The sequence below is a fragment of the Nicotiana tabacum genome, chromosome 8 (genome assembly GCF_000715075.1).
Source record: "Nicotiana tabacum cultivar K326 chromosome 8, ASM71507v2, whole genome shotgun sequence".
NCBI lineage: Eukaryota > Viridiplantae > Streptophyta > Magnoliopsida > Solanales > Solanaceae > Nicotiana > Nicotiana tabacum.
Window position 1 is genome coordinate 136,748,855 of NC_134087.1, and position 27,807 is coordinate 136,776,661.

The window sequence follows — 27,807 nt, forward strand, 5'->3', positions numbered from 1 at the left end:
TTTTGTCAGATTTGTGAGGAACTTGGGGGGCAAAGGTGGGGAAAAGATGTTATTTCAATTGGCCAAAGTGAGAGAGAAGAAGGCTCATGACCTGGATCAAGTTAGGTGCATCAAAAACGAGGACGGTCAAGTATTAATGGAAGAGGCCCAGATTAGGCAAAAATGGCAGTCGTACTTTCATAAACTTCTAAATGAAGAGGGGGGTTGGAAACATCGTATTAGGGCAATTGGGGAAATTCGAGAGTCACCGAGACTTTAGGTATTGTAGGTGCATTAAGGTTGAGGAGGTCGTGGGTGTGATGGGTAAGATGAGTCGAGGAAAAGCGACTGGACCAAACGAGATTCTAGTAGAGTTTTGGAGATATGCGGGTAGAGCAGGCTTGGAGTGGTTGACTAGGTTGTTTAATGTTATCTTCAGCATAAAAAGGATGCCTGATGAGTGGCAGTGGAGTACAATGGTTCCAGTGTATAAGAACAAAGGGGATATCCAGATTTGTAACAACTATAGGCGTATCAAGTTCCTTAGTCATACCATGAAAGTGTGAGAGATGATGGTGGAAGGGAGGATAAGGAGAGCGGTGTCTATATAAGAAAACCAGTTCGGGTTCATGCTGGGTCATTCTACTATGGAAGCTATCCACCTTATTAGGAAGTTGGTAGAACTATACAGGGATAGGAAGAGGGATTTGCATATGGTGTTTATTGACCTAGAAAAGGCGTATGACAAGGTTCCTAGGGACGTCCTTTGGAGGTTTCTGGAGGTAAAAGGTGTGCATATGGCTTACATTAGGGCAATAAAGGATACGCATGATGGAGTTATGACCCGAGTTAAGACTGTGGGAGGTGACTTAGAGCCTTTTTCGGTTGTTGTGGGGTTACACCAAGGATTTGCGCTCAGCCCATTCTTATTTGCTCTAGCGATGGACGCACTGTCACACTATATCCAATGAAAGGTGCCATGGTGTATATTGTTCGCTGATGATATAGTTCTGATTGATGAGACACGGGGTGGCATGATTGGGAGACTACAGGTATGAAAGCAGGCCCTGGAGTCTAAAGGTTTCAAGTTGAGTAAGACTAAGACGGAATATGTGGAATATAAGTTCAGCGACGTGACGGGGGAAGCGGATGTGGAAGTCAGGCTTGACTCACAAGTCATCCTCAAGAGAGAAAGTTTTAAGTACTTGGGGTCAATTATCCAAGGAGATGCGGAGATCGACGGGGATGTTACAAATGGTCTTGGGGTGGGGTAGATGAAATGGAGGTTAGCATCTGGAGTCCTATGTGACAAGAATATGCTACCGAAACTCAAAGGTAAGTTCTATAGAGCGGTGGTTAGACCGGCCATGTTGTATAAAGCTGAATGTTGGTCAATCAAGAATTCACATATCTAGAAGATAAAAGTAGCAAAAATGAGGATGTTGAGATGAATGTATGGGCACACTAGGCTGGATAAGATTAGGAATAAAGATATTTCAGAGAGGGTGGGCGTGGCTCCCTTGGACGACAAGATGCGGGAAGCGCGACTTAGATGGTTTGGACACGTGCGGAGGAGAAGCCTAGATGCACCAGTTAGAAGGTGTGAGCGATTGACTTTGGCAAGTACGAGTAGAGGCAGAGGGTGGCCTAAGAATTATTAGGGTGATGTGATCAGGCAGGACATGGCGCGACTTCAAATTTCCGAGGATATGGCTCTTGATAGGAACATGTGGAGGTCGAGCATTAGGGTGGTAGGCTAGGGGGTAATCGAGAGTTCTTCCCTCTTTATACTGGGTAGTCTGATAGAGCTTTGTTTAGGTTTGTTAGCGGTCTATGTTGTGTTCACATTGTTGTTTTGCATAGTTTTGTATTATTGTCCTTTCACTTATTCGTTGTTGTTATTTTTTTTCTGGCATCTTTTGTTGTTACATGCCTTTTCTTTTCTGTTATTATTGTCTCTCTTATTGAGCCGAGAGTCTCCAAAAAACAGTCTCTCTATCCTTTTTGGGGTAGGGATAAGGTCTGCGTACACTCTACTCTCTCCAGACCCCACTAGTGGATTTTACTGGATATGTTGTTGTTGTTTGGTGTATTCTCGTAGTACTTAAGATCAAGAGCAACATTTAAGGATTGTGCTTCAGATTCTGAGGGAGAAGAGGTTGTATGTTAAGTTCTCCAAGTGTGAGTTTTGGTTGGATTCAGTGGCATTCTTGGCCCACATAGTGTCTAGTGATGGTATCAAGGTGGATCTAAAGAAGATTGAGGCAGTTCAGGGTTGACCCAGACCTTCTATCGCTATAAAGATCATGAGTTTCTTGGATTTAGCTAGTTACTATCATCGTTTCTGGAAGGTTTTCATCTATTGATGCTCCATTGACCAAGTTGACTCGGAAGGACACTCCCTTTAGATGGTCTGAGGAGTATGAGGAGAGATTTCAGAAACTCAAGACTGCTATGCATGATGGTAGGGTAATTGTCTACGAGCTGCACCAATTGAAGCCCCATAAGAAGAACTATCAAGTGCATGATTTGTAGTTGGTAGCTATTGCGCCACATTCAAGATTTGGAGGCATTACTTGTATACCATGTCTTTTGAGGTTTACACTGATCATCAGAGTCTTCAGCATATGTTCAACCAAAAGGATTTGAATTTGAGGTTGCAGAGTGGTTGGAGTTGTTGAAGGATTATGATATCAGTATTTTGTATTGTCTGGGGAAGGCTAATATGGTAGATGATTTCTTGGGTAGAAAATCGGAGAGCATGGGTAGTTTGGCATTTATTCAAGTAGTAGAGAGGTTTTTGTCTATAAATGTTCAGGCTTTAGCCAAACGATTTGTGAAATTAGATATTCCCGAGCCTAGCAGAGTTATTTCTTATGTTGTTGTGCAATAGTGTCTGTTTGAGCGCATTAAGGCGTGCCAGTATAATAATACCCAGTTTTTGTCCTTAAGGATGCGCTGTTACAATGTGGTGCTAAAGAGGTGGCTATTCTCATGTTTTGTGGTATTTGAATTGTTAGTAGGTCTAGTATGAGCATTAGAAACCAATTGGTACTTAGAGATTGGTTATACTAGAGTAGAAATATGAGAACATAATTGGTTATACTGAAGTAGAATTGGGAGCACATTACTATGGACTTTGTGGTGGTACTGTCACGGATTTTAAAGAGATTTAATACTATTTAGGTTATTCTGAACATATTGACTAAGTCCGCGCATTTCATTCTGGTGATGACTTCTTACACATCAGAGACGTTGGCTCAGATCTACATTAGAGAAATTGTCCATTTGCGTGGTGTGTCCATTTCCATCATATCGGATAGGGGCATTCAGTGTACATCACACTTTTGGAGAGTTGTTAAGCGTGAGTTGGGCAGTAGGGGATCTGAGTACTGCATTTCACCCTCACACGATGGACAGTCCGAGTGGACTATTAAGATCCTTAACGAGATGTTGAGGGCCTGTGTTATTGATTTCGGAGGCCAAAATTACCCTTATGTACGTATCCTTAAAAAGTTATTTACTTCTCACATTTGAGAAGAAAAGTAAGTGCTGCTATAACTATGATACAACATTTAATGAATGACAGTTTAGTCACACTAACTATTTTCGTTTAGAATTTAGTATTTTTTTAATGAATATGTCCAAAGCAAATTTATCAGTTATTGTGGACCGGAGGGACTACTAACCACAGTAATTAACTGAACATTTGGGGATTTGAATTTACAGAATGAAGAATTAAATTGTAACCTTTTAGTTTGTCCCTCGAAACTACAAGGAAACTCTTGACTTTTGGTTTTCCTTCAACTTTTTACAATTATTACCATTTTGTTTCAATAAAAACTGAGAAATTTACTACTTCAGTAGTCCACATATATATACATGTGGTCTCTTTCTGCTCTCTCCCTAGCGGGCCACTCGCTATACGGAATTTCTCTCTCTCTTCCATTTGCTTCTTATTATCTCCGACCCTGTGGTTTCTCTCTTCGTCGCTGCTCTCAAACTTTTATTCTCTTAAGTAAGTCCATATTTCTCATGATGCTATTTTTGTTAATCAATTCTATAGTTGATTAAGTCTTATCGTCTAATTATGTACTCTATTTTAGCAGTTCTAATTTCCAAATTTTATTTGCTTTCTCTTGTTCTGTTCACGTGTCAATTCTCATATTAATATATTTGTGTATGATTTTTTCGACCTGCTCCTTGAACATCTTTTGATATTTGTCGAGGTTGTCGGATTCTTTTTATTTTGATATAATTAGTCAAGAACTACTATGCCTCAATCGGAAAACTACTTTGGTCTTGAGTTTTACATAGCTTTTGTTTGATCTCTCTCTATATATTTTTAGGTTCAATATCAAAACATAGTGGCCCACATGACGGAGCAAATAGTCAGTCGGTTATCTGTTTTGTCTATCCATTATTTGGAAGTTATAATGTACTGGACCAAATTGTACATGGCTGAGGACCAAAAATAGTTGTGGTTATCTGTTTTGAAAGACAGAAATGGATTTTCAGAGTAACCCACAGGGGGGTGAACATGGAAGATTTGAGCAAATACTTGCTCAATTTCTTCTTAAGAGCTTGCATATTATTTTGGACTCAAGGGTTCCTTCGATACGACCTTATGGTGGTAGTGGGGAAGTGAAGAAGAGTGACAGGTGGTTCAATTTGGTGTTGGGAGATCGTCCTGCTGTTCTTGATAACTTGAATCAGTTGCACCGGAATTTGGTGGAACCCATGATAATAGATATAATACTTGTTCAGGATAAATCTAGTACTTCATTGGAGCACGATTCGAGTACAGGATTTGCAGGAGGATATACAGAAACTGTTGTGGAGAGGTGGGTTGTACAATGTGAGAATCGGAGGTCAATGGTTCTGCACATGGGTGATTCCTCTTTCAAAAAAACATACAAGAAATGCATTATACTACTCCGCTCGCTTTATTCAATGATGAGGCTCCTGCCTGCATTCAAGGCCTTCAGGAAACTATCATTGTCAAGTCAGAGTTGTTATTTTGATATCAATTATAAAGTGTCTTCATTTAGTGAGCCATTCTCAAGGGCAGCGGAGGCGTTGATGAAGCAATATACTTTTATTCCAGTTGATTCCCAGCAAGGCAGACTTTCTTTATCTGTGACATATCGGGAAAATTTGGCGGACTTCAATCTGGAGATTTCTGCATCCTTTCCGCCTGAGATCATTACAGATTATGTTGGCAGTCCACTCACTGACCCTATGAGGTCATTCCCTTCTACCTCAATGGATAAGGGTGGTTCATTGAGAAGGACACAGTCATCTTCTTCAGCACCAGTTCAGCGTCCACAAAGTTGGACTAGTGGTCTCCTCAGGGCACCTTCTTTACCTCAGCCATATGTAGGATCTCCACCTTTGTACCGTGCACCATATGAGCTTTCAACTTCGCCCAGTGATGTGTATGGACAGAGGGTTCCACCTAACTACAGATTGCCCACTCTCCACAAAGCAACTAATTATGATGACGACCAGCTTTCCCCTCCATTTTCACCATCTCCATCTCCATCTCCTTCTCCACCCACATATTTCTCAGGTGCAAATCCTGTGCAGACTCGTTTGCGTTCAGAAACTGGTCCTGTCAGTATCCCTCATCCATTGATGGACAGAAGTTCCAAACACATATCTCCTAATTTGTCTGATCCAAACAGGCATTCTCTCCCACCTATGTCGCCTAGAAGCACAAAGCACGATTCTTCATCCCATGAATCCCCTTCTGGAATCAGGTCATCGAGAAAAGTGGATTTGCTAAGGGCTCCAGAGTCAGATACCGGGACTACTAATCCTGGACAAAAGGTGGGCAGTTTCTACGTTTTACTAAATGTGTGCATTTTCTAGTTAATATTTTTATTTAAAAATAGGATCTGGTTGAGCTCTTTTTCAGCCAGCTGCTAACTTTCGTTTGTGTGCTTCTTTTTCAGGTGTCTACAGATGCTAGAGACGATTCAGGACGGTTTTCAGGTTTACTATCTTCAAGTGGTTCACCACGTGTTGGGTTTTCTAGAAGTTCTAGCAGATTATCTGTTCAGGATGACTTGGATGACTGTGATTTTTCTTGTCCTTTTATAGTTGATGATGTTGATAATGCGGATTCTAGAGCCAGGTAATTTTTTCTACAGCATACCATATCTGTAGAAGTATTCTTCTTCATATAAACAGTACATCTCTGCATTCATTTTCTTCAAAGTTTATCTGTCATTATTTTTGGTAACTACTGTAAAATATTACCATAACAAAGAAAATTAATACATCTGAAGAGGATCTAATGTCTTGGCCACCTTCTAGATACCAAAGACACAAGACCTCACAGAAAATCTAATTACACAACTGATGTATAAAAGGCTCACATCTATTGCTCTCTTAGAGCTCTTAAGCATATCTACTCTCTCTTTAATCCCTATTTGTATCTGTTGCACTATACCCCACTTAGTGGGACTTTACTGGGTCGTTGTTGTTGTTGTTGTTGTATCTGTTGCACTACAAAATTGCTATGTGTATTGCTCTGCCTCTGACATTAGATAATTGGTTTTATAGCCAGTTATGTGGCCATATAGTTCAACAGGTTGGACATCATAAGAAACTGGGCTTCAGATAGTATTGGGAATTGAGCTTTTGATGTACTGTGAGGACAAAGTTAGCATTTCCACAGTGAATGGGCCATGAAGCTATCATTCTCATTTTAGACATGAATTTTCAACTTGAAGTTCTTTTTCAACTAAAAAATCCAATATGTAAACTATTGGGAAGAATGTCAACAATCATTCCCTTTTCATTTAATGAAAGGATATAGCAATAATATGGTATTGATTCCAAGGTTGTAAGCTCCTCATTTTGTGCTTAGATATCAGCTAATTTAGGTCTATCCAATTTTTGCTTTACATTACTGTCGTTGTTCTCCTTGAGATGAGGAGCTGATGTGTAGCTAGCTATATTTTATCCCCTCTTTCCTTTTTACTCTGTCCTCAAAAGTTCTCCACTTTCTTCTGGCCTTTTAATCTTTGATCTGCCCTTTATATATCACCTATTTTCTAGATTATTTATTACTTTGTGAGTGCTATGCTACTTTAAAATTTAATGGAGTCTATTTATGCATGTAAACTTCGACTAAGTGGGAAAAAACACCTACTATTGTTTTACCTGCATACTTTTAAGTTTGTGCTTTTAAGGTTTGTCTCTTGCGTGAAATAAGTGAATTTGATTCAAAAAGTTGGATGAAGTGGTAAAATCTACTGAAAAAGTGGTTCCTTGCCAAACAAAACCAGGCAGTTGTGGTGAGCATACGACACACATTTTACACACCAATATGGATATATTATAGTTACTAATTTTTCAGAGCTCATAAGAGAATTCTCTTTAGGACATGCTAGAACTTCAAAACTCCTAGATGTTATCTTGTTAAGTATCCCAAAAGTAGATACAATCTTATAAAACTAGACTCGTGAGGATGTTTTTATTAGAAGCGTAAATAAGATTCAATGAGAACAGAAAATGAATCTTTTTCCATGCAAAGTTCTTCAGATATGTTGTCTGCAAATCTTTTTCCGGATGTCTCTCGTATACCATAACCATATTTTTTCAGTTGTTGGCCTGCAGTTTATTAACCTTGCAACTGCTGAAGCTTTAGTTTAGGGTTGTTTGGTTGTAGTAATTTTTTCCTCTATTTTTGGAATCAAGAACAACATTTGTGAGTGTTGCTTCCCTTCTCTCAAAGCCTTTTGGAAACAGGAAACTTATCACTTGTTTGGAAGCCTCACACCCTTGACAACTTTTAAGTGCAATAATCCCATTCTTCTATCAACTCAATCTGTTGCTCAAAGGGTTATTTTACCAACTCTACCCAAAGTTCCTTCCCTCTCTCACTAGCAGCAGCACTAATCTACTGCTTGCAATTTTCATGTTAGCATTTGCATTCTCTTCCACCGCCTCCCAGTAATTCGGCTGGCCAAAAGCAACTAGAACAACTGCCATTGAGCTAGGTTCTTCCTCTCCTTTCTGTCTTTATAGCATATGATGGTATAGCAATTCTCAAGTTATACTTCATTTTCCATCATTGGGATTCTTGACAGGCCATCTAAGGATGGCAAAATGGTATGCAATTGCATAATAGTAATGGTTGCTTATGAACTAGTTCACAAATTCTTTTGTATTTTTCTCCTCTTTCCTCTGATTTGATTGACAAATATCTCAAACGTATTTGGTTGATCATTATGGGATAAAAGGTTCAATTTGTCATGATACTTTGTGCTGAAATAGCAATGATAGTAGAGACTGGTGAAATAGCAATGGTACTTTGTGCCCAATTTTTCATTTTTAGTTCTATGAAAAGAGGAGATTTTTGGTTACCATCCTAATTTAGCACTTTCAAGTGTTAGACAGAATGTTTATTAGTTCTCTGATGCTATATATTATCTGGAATTGTGAATATGCATATAGTGCTTAATGATACATTCTACAACAAAAAAAATATTTTAGCTGTATTGGTGATATATCATTTGAACTTGAGGGCACATCAGATATGTAGAAGCCTAAGATTTGTTCGGAGAAGAACTTCCTTTTGCTAATATATTGGGGAATCCCATTTGCCCGCATGGACACTATTATTTCTTATTTTCTTTTTCTCAGTAAGTTTCCTTGAGGACACATTTGATTTTCGGTAACTGAGAATCACATCAGTTTTCCTTTATTGATTGTAGGGGTGGCAATTTGAGCCTAAACCTATTTGTCCCGCTCAACCCGCTTATTTGTTGAATTCAACCCATCTTGACCTAGCGCAGCCCATCTAAAGTTGGGCTGATTTTTAGCCCAAATTGATCCATGAGTAACTTTGCTTAAAGATCTTAAAAATAGTTCTTTTTCGTTTGATGTGTTGTATATGACTATAACAAAAGAAAGTCTTATTTGATAATTAAATAATTGATAAAAAAACAACACATTGATTAAAGCTTGATAAGAGTTGGGCGGGTTGGGTTTTGACTCAAATTTTAGCCCATCTTTAACCAGCCCGTAACTTTTGGGCGGGTCATTGACCATCCATTTATTGACTCAACCCATTTTGACCCACCCAAAATCAGCCCAACCCGCCATTTGACACCCCTAATCGACTGATATAACTTACTTTGTTTCTTTCCTTACTAGAAGAAAAGAGAAAAATAACCCTCCTTGTTTCTTTTCAAGTCCTTTATTGTTCTTTAAAGTGATTGTTTGGATCTTTCTTGTCCTGCAGTTTTTTCTGTTTTTCATTGGTTTCACTTGTTTAACTGGTTTGAGGTCGCATTGGACTCATAGATTGGGTTCTCAACTAGCGACTCAAAAAGTGCAGGTTTAGAACTCTAATACTATGGGAGGAGAATTATGAGCAAGTTGCTTCCTGTTGATATTTGATAGGTTCCATAGGGATTGGAATTTGGGACGAATTTTCTCAGATAAGGATTTCTGTCAAACTAATTAAGTAATATGCTCCTTTGACCCTAGCATAATTTACGTTATTGAATATTTGTTTAGTACTTATCACAATTCTTACATATCAAATTACTGAAGGAGAAAATATAAGCTGTTTTTGCCGTTGTTGAGGGCCTCCTTAAAGTTTATTTTGGTGTCTGGCCCCTAAATGATGGCTCAAAAGGAAGCCTTAGTCTTTTGACTTCAAAAGAGCACACTGCATGCGCTGACTTCATTTGGAGCTGCTGGAAATTTTCCGGGGTCCCAAGTTTTGGGTGTTGCTGTTTCCAGTTCATTGGAAAGAATAGTTTTTTGTGGTTGGGTTGGTTAGTGGCTTGGTAAGATTTAGCGGAATCCAGACAGTACTTCCAAGAGTTGAAGAAGCAGAAAAATAGCACAGTTAACAGGCAAGGTTAAGAAAGTTGAAAATGGAAACTATTGGCATATATGTGTCCCAGTGCTAGAGGGAGTAATAGTGAGCTAAAAAACTGAAGCATGGAAGATTTGACTTGTGGTAAGGAACACGGGATAGATTGGAGACGAATCTGATCGCGAAGTACTTTAAAATCAGTTCAAGTTGGGCTTTCAACTTCCCTTTTCAGGAGTTTGATATGACTTGAGATCCATTTTTATCTTGATTGCCTTAAATGGAGTAATTATGTTAGGGTAGAGATCTTACATCCAACCAAATTTTGCTGACAGACAACAAGCTAAGAGTTTGTCATAGTTTTTCACATCTTCAGTTTTGCCTTTCTTACTTTTTCAACTCAACAGGTGTTTATTGTTCTTGTTATGCAGAGAGACCCTTGATTCAAAAAAAGGTTCAGACACATCTTCTCAAGCATCTGCAAGAACCAGAAAATCTCAAGACGCTGCTGTAGGTGCCCTTGTTCACATGCTGAGGACTGCTCCCCCTTTGCGTCAAGATTCTAGCTGTTATACCTCGCGTTCTGTAAAGACAGAAGTAGAGGGAGAAACTGGCACTGCATCAGGGTTCTATGTTCCTAGAAAGGCATCTGACGCATTGGAGGAGCTCAAAACTTACACACAATTGAAAGATATGTTACTTTCCAAGAGCACAACCCGCTCGGGCAGTGAGGGTGGAACATAGTGTGATGTACATATATACTTGTTGCTAAGGGGTTCGTTAACAAGCATTTACTGTGGGGAGGACTAACAGATTCTGTACATAAATGATGGGAAATGGCAAGTATTATTATAGTCAATATATTACCTGATTTTGACACTTTTCGAAACTATTGGTGGATAGAAGAAGCGATAGCAGTAATCTTAAAAGAATATGCTCTATTAAGGTCCTGGTAAACGATTTTTTTTTATGATATTACCCTCCAGTATAACAAATACAAGTACTTTGAAAATAAAACCAACGAAAAGGAGAGAGAGGATCATTGGTATTTTATGTGATGCTGCTTAAACAAGACTGAAATTTCATTCGTTTTAAAGAATGCTTTTTTCCCTGTTCGGGAAGGTATTGCAAATCTTTTCTACTTGGAAGTTACTACTGTTTCGGGGGAAGTAAAAATGGCGTGTGGTAGCCATTAAATAAGGTGGTGTTTATTTTTTATCCACTAATTCTAATGCTGAACAAAAATAGTCATCACTCTATTAAAATTAATACAAAAAGACGTTTTTACCCTTCCTTCTATTTCTTTTATTCTCAAACCCTTCCTTTATACGCTTCAAAGCCAAAATATCATACCCAAAATTTCAGAAGCAAAATTTCGCTCCCTCTGTATTAGTCTCGTTCCTTGCATGCGAATCATTGTTCGATTTTGTTCTTGCCCAGCGATTCTCTACGTGTATTTTGTTGCATTTAATCTCTTCTCCTTTGTCATATTCTCTGCATCGAGCCAACAAACTGGTATGTGTTTTATTTTGCTTTTATGTATTTTTCTTTTTGTATAACTATAATGGCGATCAATGTTGTGTTTGGCATCAAGTATGTGTGAAATTTCAAAAATATTGAATATAACTTGATTCAGAGTGGAATAATGAGCGGATTTTTGTTAGGAAGTTATTCAGAGCTTTTTTGTATTGAAATGTGTTTGTGGTTTAATCAATATATTTAATTATGTAAGGATATTTCATAACAATAGTCGTACAAATTCATAAGCTAACTGTGTTTATGAATTTTTAGTTAACTGTGCTTCTATAAAAGTTAAGGACCAAGTGTCCTTAACTTTTGACCTTAGGAAGTTGAAGTTCAGGAACAAGTGTCCCGAACTTTTGAACTTGAAACTTGAAATTCAGGACCAAGTGTCCTTAACTTTTGAACTTGGAACTCAAACTTCTGGACCAAGTGTCCTTAACTTTTTAACTTGGAACTCTAAGTTAAGGACCAAGTGTCCTTAACTTTTGAACTTTAAACTTGAAGTTCAGGACAAAGTGTCCTTAACTTTTGAACTTGTAAGTCCTTAACTTTAAGATGCATTTTACTTAGGTCCTGGATTTTAGTCCTAATTTCTTATGTTGTTTTTCCTTCTTTGTAGTGTGCTAATGGAAGGAGATCGTATTTTCGAGTTTGATATTTGGCGTAATCCGAATAGCTATTGGAAAGGAGATTTACAGTATAAAGAAACAATAAAAAGTTTCTTGTCGAAAAGGCAATGGAAGAAGTTGGGGGATGGTATTTTCGGAAACATTTTCCGATTACAAAGTGTGAAATTCTATTTTAAACTTATTCATTGTGTGTTGCTTTCAGAAATTGTAAGCAATGACCCCAATTCAGTGATATTAAAGGTTTTTGACCATGAAGTACAGTTTACACGTGATGCGTTTCATATAATTGTTGTGAGCATGTGATTTTTGCCTTATATGAATTACTCCTATAAAATCCAAGAAAAATAGATTTTTTTTAGTTATTTGCCATTTTATAGGATTTTTGTGGGATTTTATTAATTGTTTGCTGTGCATGTTTAATTTTCATTAAAAATCATGAAAGATGTGAAAAAATACCATGCATTGCATTTATGTTTTGTTTTTATCTTTTTAGGATTAATTGGTTAATTATTTATTTATTTAAAAATAAAAATTACTTAAATGGCCCATTTTTACCTTTTAATTATTAGATTAGTGATCCTTCTCTTTTTAATGTAAGATTAAGTAATTTTTATAACTTTTGTAATTAGATAATTAGTTTAATTTTACAAATTAGATAATTTAGGATTTTAATTAAAGAAAAAGAAAAAAAGAAAAAACAAAAGGAAAAAGGAATAAAAGAGGTTATTGAAAAAAAGGATTTTAATATGAATTTGGGTTAATTCTTTGTATCAAATTGGTCCAATTCTTCCCCAAGTTAACCCAAATCCAAAATCAATTACACTTGAACCCATCAGCAATCCACTACCCTTTAATTAAAAAAAAAAACTTAGATATATAAAAAGGACCTTAGTCTAAAGACCTGCAACCTTTCTCCTCCTCCTTCATTTTTGGAGAACACCAAAAATGACCCCCCCCCCCCCCCACCCCAAAACTTGGTCTTCTTCACCGAAGACCTTAAGGAAACAACCGCAAAAACCAAAAATGGAGGACCCCGTTCATCTTCCTCAACGAGCAGAACACCTAAAAGAATAGACCCTCCCCTGGACGTCTTCTTCAACAGAGAATCGGCGAAATCCCTCTTCAACCACACACACAGCCGTCGCATCACCAAGCTCGCCGGAAATCCGGAAGCGATTCCCCGAAACAGTCGCTACTTACTCCAAAATCCCATCAAACTCGCGAAAATCAGCCGAAACCACCGATTTAGAGAGTTCCAGTTTGAGTCGGGGTCGTCGAGGTCCAAGGCGAGGTCACTGGTCAGACACCGGTTAGCGAATCTCTTTGGTTCCAGTCGCTTGCGGTCCCTTCGGCAAGTATCGAAATTTTTGTTCTATTTTTCTTTGATAATCAGAACTTCTTTGTTTCCTTGAGTTTGTTTGGTCCCAGTATGGGATTTTTGTTTATTGGTGAACATTCATTTTGGGTCTGTGGAATCTTTAACTACTGGCTCTTAGATTAATAGTTTTTTTTCCTGATTTTATTGAATTTTTAATTGCTAGTTTACCTCTACAAAAAGGAAGAGTCCTTCTCTGCAGATTAGTTCAAAATTGCTAGCTTTTAGTTTAACTTTCTGATTCTAATGAATCTTTAATTACTGGGTTGTTTGGGGTTTTAAGTGAGATTGTGTATACTTACCAATCTTTGAAATTTATCTCTTCTGCAACATACTGGTCCAATGACTTGAGAGTAAAACAATAATATTTATAAACACATACAGATATAGATTGTTGCTCATAGTTTTGGGTGTAGGATACTGCTGCAATTTCCTCGTAGATGGTTGATTCTACTTATATCATTTTGTTATGCTAGATTTTCAATTTGTTATCCCATATACTCCTACTTATATCAATTTCCTTCTGTAATCTTCTATCTTTATTATGGATGTTCAGATATTTCGTCTACGAGTCTGTCTAATATTGTTTGTTTGATTTGTTCTTAGTTTAGACTACTTAAAATCGGGTCGTGGGGTACGGGTATAAAAATGAAAGAATTCGGTTTAATGTTCTAATAATTTTATTTTTATTATTTTCCCACTAGGAGCATGCTTAGGCCTACCATACTCGGGTAGGTAAATCTTTAGGATTTTCGAAGTTCACGTGACATAATTACGGGTTCCAAAATTAAGACCAAGGTATGCGTTCGGCAACTTTAGGCTAAACCTTCTTAATAATAATAATAAAATGTTATTAATTGTGTACACGTTTGCGTGACACAATTATGATTTAAAAAGTGAATATTCGTAGAAAATACTTTAGGTGTGACTTAATCTATTATCGTGATTATGTATACGTTCGCGTAACATAATTGCGAATTTAAGTCTAAAAAAATATATCGGGGTATGCGTTCGTGCAACTTTGATCAAAACTTTCTTAATAATTAATAAAGCGTGATTAATTGTGGATACTTACGCGTGACATGATTTTTGATGCGCCAAACGAAATGGGTATACATATGCGTAACTCAATTCTTTCATTACGAATAATCAAGCATTAAAATCGGTAAAAAGATAAATGCACATAGGTTCTAAAATAAGTAATTAGACAATTTAACAACAACAACAACAACAACGACCCAGTATAATCCCACAAGTGGGGTCTGGGGAGGGTAATATGTACGCAGACCTTACCCCTACCCCGAAGGGTAGAGAGACTGTTTCCAGGAGACCCTCGGCTCAAAAAAGCAATAGGAGATGATATATTAGTGCCATAAAAATGCGTAATAAAAATAACAACAATAACAACAACAATATATAAGAGATATGAAATATGAAATACAGGATACAAAATACGAAATACGAAATAGATGGCTGATATAGTACAACTAGAAGGGAAAGCCCTGCATCAATAGACGACCAATGACATTCCTAGTCTAACTCCTAACTGGATAGTCTCCCTCTATTGTGCTGTAGAAATATTCACTCTCCCCTAACCTACAACCTTAATACTCGACCTCCATAATTCCCTATCAAGGGCCATGTCCTCAGTAATCCTAAGTCGCGCCATGTCCTGTTTGATCACCTCTCCCCAATACTTCTTAGGTCTTCCTCTACCTCTCCGCGTGCCCACTACAGCCAGTCGCTCACACCTCCTCACCGGTGCATCAGTGCTCCTCCTCTGAATGTGCCCGAACCATTTGAGTCTTACTTCCCGCATCTTGTCCTCCATGGGGGCCACACCCACCTTCTCTCGAATATCTTCATTCCTAATCTTATCCATCCTTGTATGCCCGCACATCCACCTCAACATCCTCATCTCTGCTACTTTCATCTTCTGGATGTGTGAGTTCTTTACCGGCCAACATTCAGTTCCATATAACATGGCAGGCCTAACCACTGCTCTATAAAACTTACCTTTTAGTAACGGTGACACTTTCTTGTCACACAAGACTCCCGACGCTAACCTCCACTTCATCCACCCCACCCCTATACGGTGTGTGACATCCTCGTCAATCTCCCCGATCCCCTGCATAACCGATCCAAGGTACTTGAAACTACCTCTCTTGGGAATGACTTGAGAGTCAAGCCTCACTTCAACTCCCGCTTCCGTCGGCTCAACTCCAAATTTGCACTCGAGGTATTCCGTCTTCGTCCTACTCAACTTGAAACCTTTAGACTCAAGAGCATGTCTCCAAATCTCTAGTCTCTCGTTGACGCCGCCTCTTGTCTCGTCAATTAGAATAATGTCATCAACAAATAGCATGCACCATGGAACCTCCCTTGAATATGATGAGTCAGTGCATCCATCACCAGGGCAAATAGGAATGGGCTGAGCGCAGACCCTTGGTGCAACCCCGTAATAACTGGAAAGTGTTCAGAGTCGCCTCCTACTGTCCTAACCCGAGTCTTAGCTCCCTCATACATGTCTTTAATCACCCTAATATAGTTACTCGGGACCCCTTTATCCTCTAAGCAGCTCCACAAGACCTTCCTAGACACCTTATCGTACGCTTTCTCCAGATCAATAAACACCATGTGGAGATCCTTCTTCTTATCTCTGTATTGTTCCACCATCCTCCTAATAAGGTGGATAGCTTCTGTGGTAGATCGTCCCGGCATGAACCCGAACTGGTTGTCTGAAATAGACACCGTCCTTCGCACTCTCATTTCTACCACTCTCTCCCAAACTTTCATGGTATGACTTAATAATTTGATGCCCCTATAGTTGTTACAGCTCTGGACATCACCTTTGTTCTTATACAGCGGGACCATTGTACTCCACCTCCACTCTTCAGGCATTCTATTAGTCTTGAATATAACACTAAACAATGCAGTAAGTCATTCCAAGCCTGCTCTACCCACACACCTTCACAGTTCAACCGGAATTTCGTCTGGCCCGGTAGCTCTGCCCCTTCTCATCTTACGCATTGCCTCCATGACTTCATCGATCTCAATGTCCCTACAATTACTTACTTCATGGTGACTGTCGGCATTCCTCGATTCCCCAAGTATAGTATCCTGATCCCCTTCTTCGCTTAGAAGTTTATGAAAATAGGTCTGTCACCTCCTCTTAATCTGGTCATCTCCCATCAAAACTTTGCCGTCATCATCTTTTATGCACCTCACTTGGTCCAGATCCCGAGTTGTCCTCTCTCTCGCCTTAGCGAGTCGGAATAACTTCTTCTCCCCACCTTTGTTCCTTAGTTCCTCATACAGACGAGCAAAAGCTGTCGTCTTAGCCTTCGTCACTTCCATTTTCGCCTCCTTCCTAGCTACCTTATACCTTTGACTGTTCTCTCTCTTCTCCTCCTCGTCAGTGCTCCCTACTAACCTTAGGTAAGCCGCCTTCTTTGCTTCCACTTTACCTTGGACCACTGCATTCCACCACCAATCTCCTTTGTGTCCACCATAGTGGCCCGTAGATATCCCTAACACCTCTCTCGCCGCCTTTCTTATACAGTCCGCCGTCGTCGACCACATTGTGTTTGCGTCCCCACTACTTCTCCAAGCTCCCATTGCCGATAGCCTTCCTTCCAACTCTTTAGCCTTATCCTTAGTTAAGGCGCCCCACCTAATCCTGGGGCGTCCTCGTACTGACCTCTTCTTCCTCCTTATCCTAATACAAATGTCCATCACCAAAAGCCTATGCTGCGTTGAGAGGGTCTCACTTGGGATAACCTTGCAGTCCTCGCACAACCTTCTGTCGCATCTCCTGAGGAGGAGATAGTCAATCTGAGTCTTAGCCACCGAACTTTGGTAAGTAACCAAATGTTCATCCCGCTTCGTAAAACTCGAGTTTGCAATGACTAGATCAAAAGCCTTGGCAAAGTCCAACAGCGCAATGCCCCCTCCGTTCCGCTCTCCGAAACCAAATCCGCCATGCACCTCAGTGTACCCACCTGCAGATAACCCAATATGACCATTGAAATCTCCTCCTATGAATAACCTCTCAGAAGGCGGTATACTACGAACAATCTCATCCAACCCCTCCCAAAATTGCCTTTTAATCTCCTCATCCAAGCCTGCTTGTGGTGCGTACGCGCTAACGACATTTAAAGTACCCTCACCCACCACCAACTTAATAGTCATTAGCCTATCATTCACTCGTCTGACCTCCACCACGGACTCCCTAAGATGGCTATCTACCAGGATACCCACTCCATTCTTACCCCTCAGGACACCAGAGTACCACAACTTATACCCATCCACATTTTTCGCCCTCGATCCGACCCACCTAGTCTCCTGGACACACGCTATATTAATCTTCCTCTTCTGCAGGATTTTTGCCAACTCTATGGATTTACTCGTTAGTGAACCTATGTTCCATGACCCGATTCTCAACTTATAGGCTCCCTTGCCCCCTCTACCTCCCCTGCTACCCGACCCACCCCCTGAACCCCACCCCACACTCCGCCCCACCCGAGGACATGCCCTTATTCTATCATCCCAGACTGCAGCCACTACACCTACAACAATCTAGAGAATACTCGCTAGTACACAACGTACACAAATCAAACTAGAAGGAAACACGTGGTAACTAGTATCCTAGTTTAAAGGTTTAACTATTGCGAAGTAAATTAACAGTAATTTAGCTAACACCAAAAGGGAAACAGTAAAACAGGAGGTACCAACTCCCGATAACAAAACCTGTGGCTGATTTGTTGTGCTCGATGTAGTTGTATGCTCCCGCCCACTTCCTACCACCCTTGCTGACACTCGCCCAGGTTGCTCTCCTTAGCCAGTGCTCGTGCGCTCAACTTGTCTCCAATACTCCGAGAATTCCTGAAAACACAGAAAATACCACGACCCAAAAACCAGAAGGAGCTATCGCCGCTACCACTGGTTAGCAAAGAAGCAGAGCAAAACGATTGCTCTTTTCAATTAAACAGATTGGAAAAATCAGCTAGATAAATCAAAGTAAAATCAAGTAAGAGAAAAAGATAATAACTTTGATCTGAACAAAGACACAACAGATCTGAACCAACTTCGAATAGATAATATCTTCCCTATGAAAATGGGAAAGTGGGAATTGAAGATCTGTCGGTGCTAAACCAGAGAATCCTTGAATTGCTCTGAAGAAATTCGGAAATGGGAGATCTGTGCTATATCAAGATCTGTCGGTGCTAAACAGATCTGTTGCTACTTGTGCAATAAAGATTCAAAAACAGCAGACTTCAAAACCAAATACCCAAATCAAGGAAGTAAAGTTTTATGTATTTAAATTGACACAAAATAGTGCCCAAAAATCTAGAAAAGAAATGGAATGTTTTCTTGTATTTTCTGATTTTTTGATAACAATGGATTGAAATCAGTTTTTCAATAATGTGTAGCTTCCCAACTCAAACAACTTTCAAAATTCCAACAAATTAAAGATTTCAGATTTCGGAAATTCAAGACCCAAAAGAGCTGCAATGGTGGTGTATCGATTTCACGGCGACGAAATGGGGGTGGTTCGGCGGAGCCGCTGCGTGTGAGTGAGCTTTGGTCACGGTATTTTAGTAATAAATAAGGGCATTTGAGTAATTATGCCAAACACCGTGAGTAATTGGTCACGGTAATTAGACAATTTAAGCTAAGTATAAATTGTTAAGCGACCGTGCTAGAACCACGGAACCCGGGAATACCTAACACCTTCTCCCGGGTTAACAGAATTCATTATCTAGAATTTCTGGTTAGCAGACTTTTAAATAAAGTCGACAATTTCCTCGATTTGCGATTTTAAAATAAATCGGTGACTTGGGACACCAATTAAATTATCCCAAGTGGCGACTCTGATTAATTAAATAATCCCATTTCGAATAATGTCACTTTAATTGAAAAAACTCCCATATACCCTCGGGGTGTAAAAAGGAGGTGTGACAGCTCTGGCGACTCTGCTGGGGATCGAACCCAGAATCTCTGGTTCAGAGTTCAAGAATTCGAGCTTATTAATGTGATTTTTATTTGGCTTTATTGTTGATATTACTGTATTTTGTGGACCTAATATGCTAATTGCAATTTAATTTCCGCTTTGATATTATTTGAACTGTATTTAAATGTCTTCTTACGCCTCCCTTCTGAGTCTTCTGAAAAAAGGTGCTCACGTTTGTGTGGCCCACTTTTCTGTTAGAGTTATACCAAATAGAACGGGGCTGGGCAGACTTTTGTGCTCCCGGTACGTTGCCCCCTCCTCGACTCGAGTTTGTCCGCTCGAGTAAACCAGGTCTAGAACACTACCCCAGGTTTAAACTTAGAATAACGTAACTTCATGCCGGATCTCTAGTAGGAACGTTTATTTGCATCACGTGCATTTGACCTTGGGGACTCAACACAGGGGTTTGGTCCATCTAGGTCAGGTGTACCCAAAATAAAAGACCATCCTGATACATCCTACGTGCTATATGAATATTTATTTGTTTCAGCTTGCGTGTTGACCGGCTAGGAAAAGAAAATCAAGAGAAAAACCAAGAGTGAGGTAGGATAGAGAATTCACCCGGTTCTGAATATCCCAGCATTTGAAAATGCCTTGAAACTCTGCCAAAATTTTTGAAAAGAGGAAAATGTACTTGAAAAAAATGAAAGTGAGTCAATATCATGCTTTTTACAATTATGTCAAAACTGACCGAACTACGCGGGCCTGATTCTCACCGGATGTGAGATACGTAGGCAAACCTCATCGGTTTCGACCCCAATTTTTAAAAAATCCAAAAATATTTTCCTATTAGTTCCTTCTTTAGAAATCTTTGCTTAGAAAATGCAAAAAAAAAAAAGTTTTCTTTAAACTCAAAAAAAAGTAGTTTCTTTCTTTCTGAAGTCTTTCATACGGAAAAATGAAATAATGAAAAAAATTAAGGTCCAAAATACGGGCTTCCTTCATTTTGAAGTATTTTTCCCAAAAAAAAAAATTAGAAACAAAAATCTAAGAATATTCTTTTCTTCTTTAGAAGTCTTTCTTTTGTAAACGTCCATAAAAATTGAGAAATAAAAGTCCAAAAGTATTTTCGCTTTTTTTGAAAGTACTTTCGTAGATTAACAAAGAGAAAAAAGAAAGAAAAAAAAAACTCAGAAATTCAAAACATCAAAAGTCCCTCTTTAGAAAATTAAGAGGCAACATCCAAAATCCAAAAGTATTTTCTTTCTTCTTAAGAAAAAGAGAAAACAAATAAAAATTCAAACAAAAATATTTTCTTTTTACTTTTAAATTTCCCAAAGTTCAAATCAAAAGTAAATGAATTTTTAGAAGTCTTTCTTTCAAAAACAAAACAAAAATCAAAATAAAAAAATATATTTTCTTTCTTCTTTTAAAGCATTTCTTTCAAAAATTCCAACCAAAAAAAAAAAGTTAGTTTATTTACTCCATATTTGTTCTTCACGAACTATGCAAGATCTGATTCATGCGGCGTCATGATACGTAGACAATTCCCATCCGATTCGATCATAGCCATAAAATTAATTAAGTGAAAAATAAACTGAAAAAAATTGAGTAGAAAAGAAAGAAAAGAGTGAAAAAAGCGACAAGAAATAAAAAGTGACAAACAAAAAGAGAAAAAGAGAGTGCAAAAAATAAAAGAGCGGCAAAAACAAGATGAAAAATCAAGAGTGATTAAAGAGAGGCAGAAATAAAGAAAAGAGGTACAGAGTGAAAAAGGTTAGTCAAGGCCGGGATGAAACATGCAACCGTTAAAACACATGGTAGAAGCGTTTAACTGTTAGGTGCATTGCATCCCAACGTGCGATTTCCTATATGTTAAATGTTTCAAAACTAACAAGGTTGTTGGGTGTGCAAACAAGCCAGATTTTGATGGTTGGTTTTATTGGTAGTCTAGTCTCCCCTCCTTCATAAGATCCAAATGCACAGATGGCCTTTGCAAGCAATCTACCAATCATCGGTCCTGAGGATAGCCTGACATCGGCTATTATGCAGCTAGAATCAGCAGCTGCTGAAGAGAATAAAATGTTGCATCTCCGCATATTGGAAATGTGGGACGCCTCGTCTAATGGTAGGGAACTGCCAAGTGCAATCCTTGGGTTCCCTGAGTTGATCCCCAGGTCAGGCGAGGTTACCAACGCCCCTGTGCCCAACCCGCTCATCCCATGCGGGCTCCCTCCAATGTTATCCAATGTTCCTGGCATGCCTTCTGAGGTTCGCCCCCGGGCGCCAGTTTTCAGGGCACCTCTAATATTGTTTTCTGCAGCACCAGTCCTTTTTCACTCAACCTTCACAATATGATCTCTCAGTGGAACAAGAAAAGGTTGTTAAAAATCCCGAGCAAGAGGAAATGGCTCGGAAGATGAAGAGCCTGGAACAAAGTCTTAAAACATGCAAGGTCTGAGTGGCCAAAAGAGTGTCTCATACTCTGACCTCTGTATGTTTTCCCATGTCCACTTGCCAGCTGGCTTCAAGAGGCCAAAATTTGAAAAGTACGACGGGCATGGATACCTGGCTGCTCACCTGAAACAATACTGCAACCAGTTGAGAGGCGCTGGTGGAAAAGAGGAGTTGCTAATGGCCTATTTTTGGGAAAGCCTCACCGGAATCGCTTCTGAGTGGTATACAGATCAAGAAATTATTCATTGGCACGTGTGGGACGATATGGCCCGAGATTTTGTCCGCCAGTTCCAGTATAATGTGGACATCGCTCCCGACAGAAACTCTTTGTCCAATTTGGAAAAGAAAACCGCGAAAAGCTTCCGCAAATATGCTGTCAAATGGCGTGAACAAGCTTCCAGGGTAAAGCCTCCAATGGACGAAATTGAAATGGTCACAGTCTTTCTAGAGGCCCTAGAGGCGGACTACTTCCAGAACATGATGTCCGCTATGGAAAAGCCATTTGATGAGGCTATCAAAATTGGGGAGATGGTAGAAAATGGGCTGAAAACGGATCGAATCTTGAGTCATGCTGCTTTTAAAGCCACATCATTAGATGTTCAAAATGGTTCAGAGGATTTGATAAATGGAAACGGGAGAGAAGAAGGAGCCATATGGCTTCCAGCTCGAGAGGGGCCCGCAGGTCATTCATCCAATCATATATGCTTCCTGAGGTCCCTCAACATTATTATCCCTTTCAAGATGTTTCTTATGTCGTGGCACCACCTCCTTATGCGGTGATGAACGCGCGGCCTTACACGCAGCCTTACACGCGCCACAACATCATACAATCCCAGAAATTCCCATCCTTACCAAGCTCCATATAATCCTTAACCAAATGATCCCCAATACAATCCTCGCCCAAGAAAGCCTTTCAGAAAGAATCAGTTCACCCCTATTGGTGAATCATACTCAGGTTTGTTCTAAAAGCTAGTCAAGCGAGATCTGCTACAGCCAGTGGCCCCAAAACCGGCCAAACCCCGAGTCGCCCTCGCACCAAGCTGATGCTAGATGTGAATACCATTGGGGAGCAGTAGGACACAGTACGGAGGACTGTTGGACCCTCAAAAGGGCAATTGAAGATTTGATTGAAGCCGAAAGTATTGTTTTTCAGGATAAAGAAGCTCTTGATGTGATGAACAATCTGTTGCCTACCCACAATAGCGGGCCAATAATCGGAATGATTGTGAAGCTGAGGAATTTGATCCGGCACTGAAGGCAATTGCAGCCATTACCGAGACAGAAGAAAAGCCGAAAAACGGTCGCCAAGCCTGAAAGTTCCCTATCAGGCGGGAGTCTCGGTAGCCAGTCTTGCTATCCTTTCTGCGTCCGAATTATCTCAGGGTGTGATCCGGATATTTTACTTTATTGTCTTACTTTCCGATGTAAACCCTTCTATCTTCAAAAATTGAAAAAAAAATCAATCAAAAAAATCAAAAATCAAAAATCAAATGAAATTAATATTTCATTGTTCAGGAATGTCTCTTTTCTTAATCTTGTCATTTTTCTTATTCTCTTTTTAGTTATGTTAAATGCAGATTTCAATAACATGACATGCTTGCGGACATCATGCCCAGATCCTGAAACGTTGTCAGATCTCGAAATAATGAATCAAGAATTAGATTGCAATGATGATAAGTTTAAGGAAATAAACAAAGAGTTGAAACGGTTAAAGGAAAATTGGCTCCAGATTGGAAAGATTCGTACACGATAACAAGAGTACTGCCAAAGAAAGCGTTGTTACTGGGAAACATCGAAGGAAATGTCCCTTTAACAACTGTCAATGCAAATGCATCCAAAAAGGTACTATGTTTGATCCTCCATATGGTATTAATATTCTCCGATTGGGATGAAGAAGGCTTTCATTCTCGCTACCCAAATACCATTAACCCTTTTGTAAACCATTCGAGTCGGCTACTTTTCTTTGATTACCCTCTTTGGAACCTGGAAGTTAAAGTTGAAAAAATGAAATGGAAAAAATGAAAAGGAGAAAGAAAAAGAAAGATACAAAAAAAATACAAGAAAAAAAGGAAGAAAAGACAAAAAAAATGAAATGAAAAAAATGAAAAAGAGAGAAAAAAGAAAAGGAAAAAGAAAGAGAAAACAAAACAAAAGAAAAAGCAAAAGAAAACAAAATTAAAAAAAGCAAAAAAAAGTTTCGTAAACTACGTTCGACTTGATTCCGAAAGGATACGTAGGCAGCCTCTCTGGGGTTCAGTCATACCGAAATAAAAATCCAAAGTCCCCCAAAAAGTGAAACTGGGGCAGATGTTATAATGGTTCGGCTATGATCCCGCCCAAAAGGTTCCAAAGTTGTAACTCAATCCAAATCCTTTTTTACCCAAACTATGTTCAAGTCCTTCCGATCAATCGGTGAGAATGTTCAAGTACCGAAGAATACAGTTGCTTGGATCCGATACAGTCAAAATGAGAGAGTCTTATTGGTGAAAACCCACACGGGCACCGTGAGGCGACAGTAAGCAAAGAAATCAAAATGAGAGAGTCTTGTTAGTGAAAACTCACAAAGAGCACTATAAGGCGATGGTAAGAAGAGAAATGAGAGAGGTCAGCTCGTGAAAACCCGCAAAGGGCGCCCCTGATCGAAAAGAGGATTCTCACAACCATCGGCATCAATAGAGTCCTGGCTAGGTTTCTCGATTTTAAGGCAAAGGTTGTGATGAATTTCTGAGAGTCGGACGGTTTACACAAATCAGGCGTCCAGTCCAAAAGGCATGTCATGTTCATTAAAGTCAGCATGTACTCCAGATAAGTCCTTCTTTCCTTTCCCCAAAAGGGACACTTCTTGTTATAAACTCATTCTCTATTCCATTGTTTGTTTTCTTTGAATCCCTTTCGGTCTAACTTTGTTCTGAAACTAAGACAAAGAAAGGATGGTAAGACTGATTTACAAGGTTCTCATTTGATACAAGCTAATATGCAAAAAGGCACCCAGCCTCATCAGGGGAATAAGTCGGCCTCGACTGGCCATGGCAGCCGATGCTTCAAAATCAAAACTCTTGGAAGGAGAAAATCAAATTGAAGTGCCTATAAAGGCAAATGAAGTTAAAAAGGTTGAGTCCCATGTGGCCAACCATCTCGGCAAAAGTTTGAAAAGCCAAGGTACCCAAATGATTTGAAATTAAAGTTGGAAGAAAGAAGCCAGAAATGAAAGGCCTATGAAGGCGAAATAAAGTTGGAAAAGGTTAAGTCCCACGCGACTAGCTGTTGCGACAAAATTTGAGGTCCCCAATGCTACGAAGTTAAAAAAGGAAAAAGGAAAAAAAAAAAGAAACGGCAACAAGTCAGAAGGGAAAGGCCCACAAAGGCGAAATAAAGTTGAAAGCTGAAGTCCCACGTGACCAGCCGCCATGGCAAAGTCTGGAAAAGCTAGAGGTTCTTTAGGGCCAGAAATAAAATTGGTCCTCAAGGAACAAACAGTTGCAGTTGTGATCTTCATCAAAGAAGCTGAGCCGAGATTAAGTGATTGAAACAATCAAGGCCACAACACCAACCACCGTTTCAAACTGATAAATTGTTCTTTGATTTGAAAACAGAAAAACAGGTTCAGTCCAAAACAACCCTGCAAGAAGCAGGTGCAATAAAAGCAAGGCACGCAGAAACCAAAACGGTTCTGCAGCAAAAAAGTTGACCCGAAAAGGGAAGTCCTTTTAAACTCTTCATTCATTCTACTAAATAAAATGAAAGTGAAGTAAAAGAAAAAAAAATGAAATGAAAACAAGAAGATGAAAAATTTCAAAATCATGGTAGCCTAGGGTCCCCAATCTTTAGCTACTTTCTTCCAACATAGGGTCTTATTCCCTAGTCACTTCCAGCATAACCTGGTAGTCTTTTTCATTATAAGATTCCACTCACTAGTTGATCCCCGGCATAACCCGTGGACCTTCCCGGCATAACCCTAGGACCTTTTCCGGCATAACCCGATGATTCTCCCCAGCATAACTCGAGGACCTTTTCCGGCATAACCCGATGATTCTCCCCAGCATAACCCGATGACATTTTTCTTTTCCGGCATAACCCGATGACTTTTCCGACATAATCCGCGGACCTCCCAAGCATAACCCGAGGACCTTTTCTCTTTTCCGGCATAACCCGATGACCTTTCTCGGCATAACCCATGGACCTCCCGGCATAACCCGAGAACCTTTTCCTTTTTCCGGCATAACCCGATGACTTTTCCCAGCATAACCCGTGGACCTCCCCGGCATAACTCGATGACCTTTTCTCTTTTCCGGCATAACCCGATGACTTTCCCGGCATAACCCGTGGACCTCCCCGGCATAACCCGATGACCTTTTTCTTTTCCGGCATAACCTAATAACTTTTCCGTCATAACCCGTGGACCTCTCCGACATAATTCGAGGACCTTTTTCTTTTCCGGCATAACCCGATGACTTTCCCGGCATAACCCGTGGACCTCCCCGGCATAACTCGAGGACCTTTTTCTTTTCCGGCATAACCCGATGACTTTCCTGGCATAACCCGTGGACCTCCCCGACATAACCCGAGGACCCTTTTGTTTTTCTGCATAACCCGATGACTTTTTTGACATAAACCGTGGACCTCCCTGGCATAACCCGAGGACCTTTTTCTTTTTCGGCATAACCCGAGGACCTTTTTTCTTTTCCGGCATAACTCGAGGACCTTTTTTCTTTTCCGGCATAACTCGATGACTTTTCCGGCATAACCTGAGGACCTTTCCGGCATAACCCGGTCATTTTTCCAGCATAACCTTGTAATCTTCCCAACTTGGGGCCTCCGATCCCCATTTGATTGCATTTTAGATATAGGGTCTGCACTCTCTAATCTCTTTTTTAGGGATACACAATCCCGATTTTAATTGATTTCAATAAAGAAATAGTTTAGATTATTGTTACAATAACTCGCAATTTTTTATTAGTGAAAACTGGGGTAGAAAATTTCGTTTGTTTGTTTGCTTTGGTGCCTGAACAGGTTTACACCGTGAGGCACAAGGTTTGAGACAACCAAAAGAAGAAGTCTCAACCCAAATAAAAGAAAAGGAAAACAAGAAAAGAAGTGAACTCTAAGTGTAGAAGCGGAGAAAAGATGCAGACTGCTCAAGATATGATTGAAGTCACAAGCTTTGCATGTCTCACCTTGATCCGAAGAGCTGAAGAAAAACGAACCAACGTTCGCAACTAACGAGCATCACGATTCAGATCAGAGTCTGTAGGAAGAACCAGCCAAGACTCAAGATCAAGCTCCAGAAGATTTATAAATAGGAATCTTGTAACTCGTAGCTAATAGGTTTAGTTAGTCTTTTTCATTTTTGATTTTTATGTAATAACAGGACTGCGGACTGGAGCCTCGACGGAACCTCACTTGACTCTCGAACTCATCACTCCATCATCCTTCCAGAACTACACCGACCTGATTCCTTTATAGCCAAGGATATGTAGGCAACCTCTGAAGCAAGGTTCAGTCAAACTTTTTAAAAATGCTTCCAAATGGAGTTTCAAACGGGCAAAAATTGCTCGTAATTGCTCATTTTATCTTTGCCCGAAAACTCTTCATGTTTCTGAGCAAAGAGGGACAGCTGTGAGCATGTGATTTTTTGTCAGACTCAAAATTTCACCTGTCGTGATGGCGCCTATTGTGGTACTAGGCAAGCCTCAAATCAATATCTCAACCCAGTAGAAATTTTAAATAAAGACGGAAGCAGTTAATATTAAATAAAACCTTTTAGAACAGAATATAATTCCAAAAGTACTAAACAATCCATCCCCAAAACCCGGGCGTCACTGAGTGCATGAGCATCTAAATGATAACAACACCCGACTGATAACACACTGTCTGAAATATAGAACAGTACAACATGAAAGGAAAGGAGAGTCAAGGTCAACGAATGCCGTGCAGCTACCTTAATAGTCTCCTGAGTCTGACTCCTCAATCAACAACCACCGTGACCAGAAGTGCTTGGATCTGTACACGAGGTACAGGGGGTAACGTGATTACACCAACTCAGTAAGTA

The 27,807-nt window shown here is 39.7% G+C and overlaps 1 protein-coding gene across 2 annotated transcripts; it reads left to right on the forward strand.

Moving 5' to 3' along the window:
• Nucleotides 1-3,859: 3,859 nt before the first annotated feature.
• On the forward strand, nucleotides 3,860-10,698 carry LOC107812104 (autophagy-related protein 13a-like). Of its 2 annotated transcripts, none has more exons than XM_075219677.1 (4): nucleotides 3,860-3,997; nucleotides 4,329-5,811; nucleotides 5,937-6,118; nucleotides 10,252-10,698. In XM_075219677.1, exons 2-4 carry the CDS (start codon nucleotides 4,486-4,488, stop codon nucleotides 10,562-10,564), a joined length of 1,821 nt encoding a protein of 606 aa, XP_075075778.1. In that variant the 5' UTR covers nucleotides 3,860-3,997; nucleotides 4,329-4,485; the 3' UTR covers nucleotides 10,565-10,698. The 2 variants fall into 2 exon arrangements, with proteins under 2 accessions (XP_075075778.1, XP_075075779.1); XM_075219678.1 differs by lacking the exon at nucleotides 10,252-10,698 and adding an exon at nucleotides 6,550-10,245.
• The last annotated feature ends 17,109 nt before the right edge of the window (nucleotides 10,699-27,807 follow it).

Excerpts from the sequence above, each read along its gene's own strand:
- LOC107812104 (XM_075219677.1), top strand. The coding sequence starts at position 4,486 with ATGGATTTTCAGAGTAACCCACAGGGGGGTGAACATGGAAGATTTGAG. Across the intron at positions 5,812-5,936 it reads CTACTAATCCTGGACAAAAG|GTGTCTACAGATGCTAGAGA; the intron begins GTGGGCAGTTTC and ends CTTCTTTTTCAG. Across the intron at positions 6,119-10,251 it reads AATGCGGATTCTAGAGCCAG|AGAGACCCTTGATTCAAAAA; the intron begins GTAATTTTTTCT and ends CTTGTTATGCAG.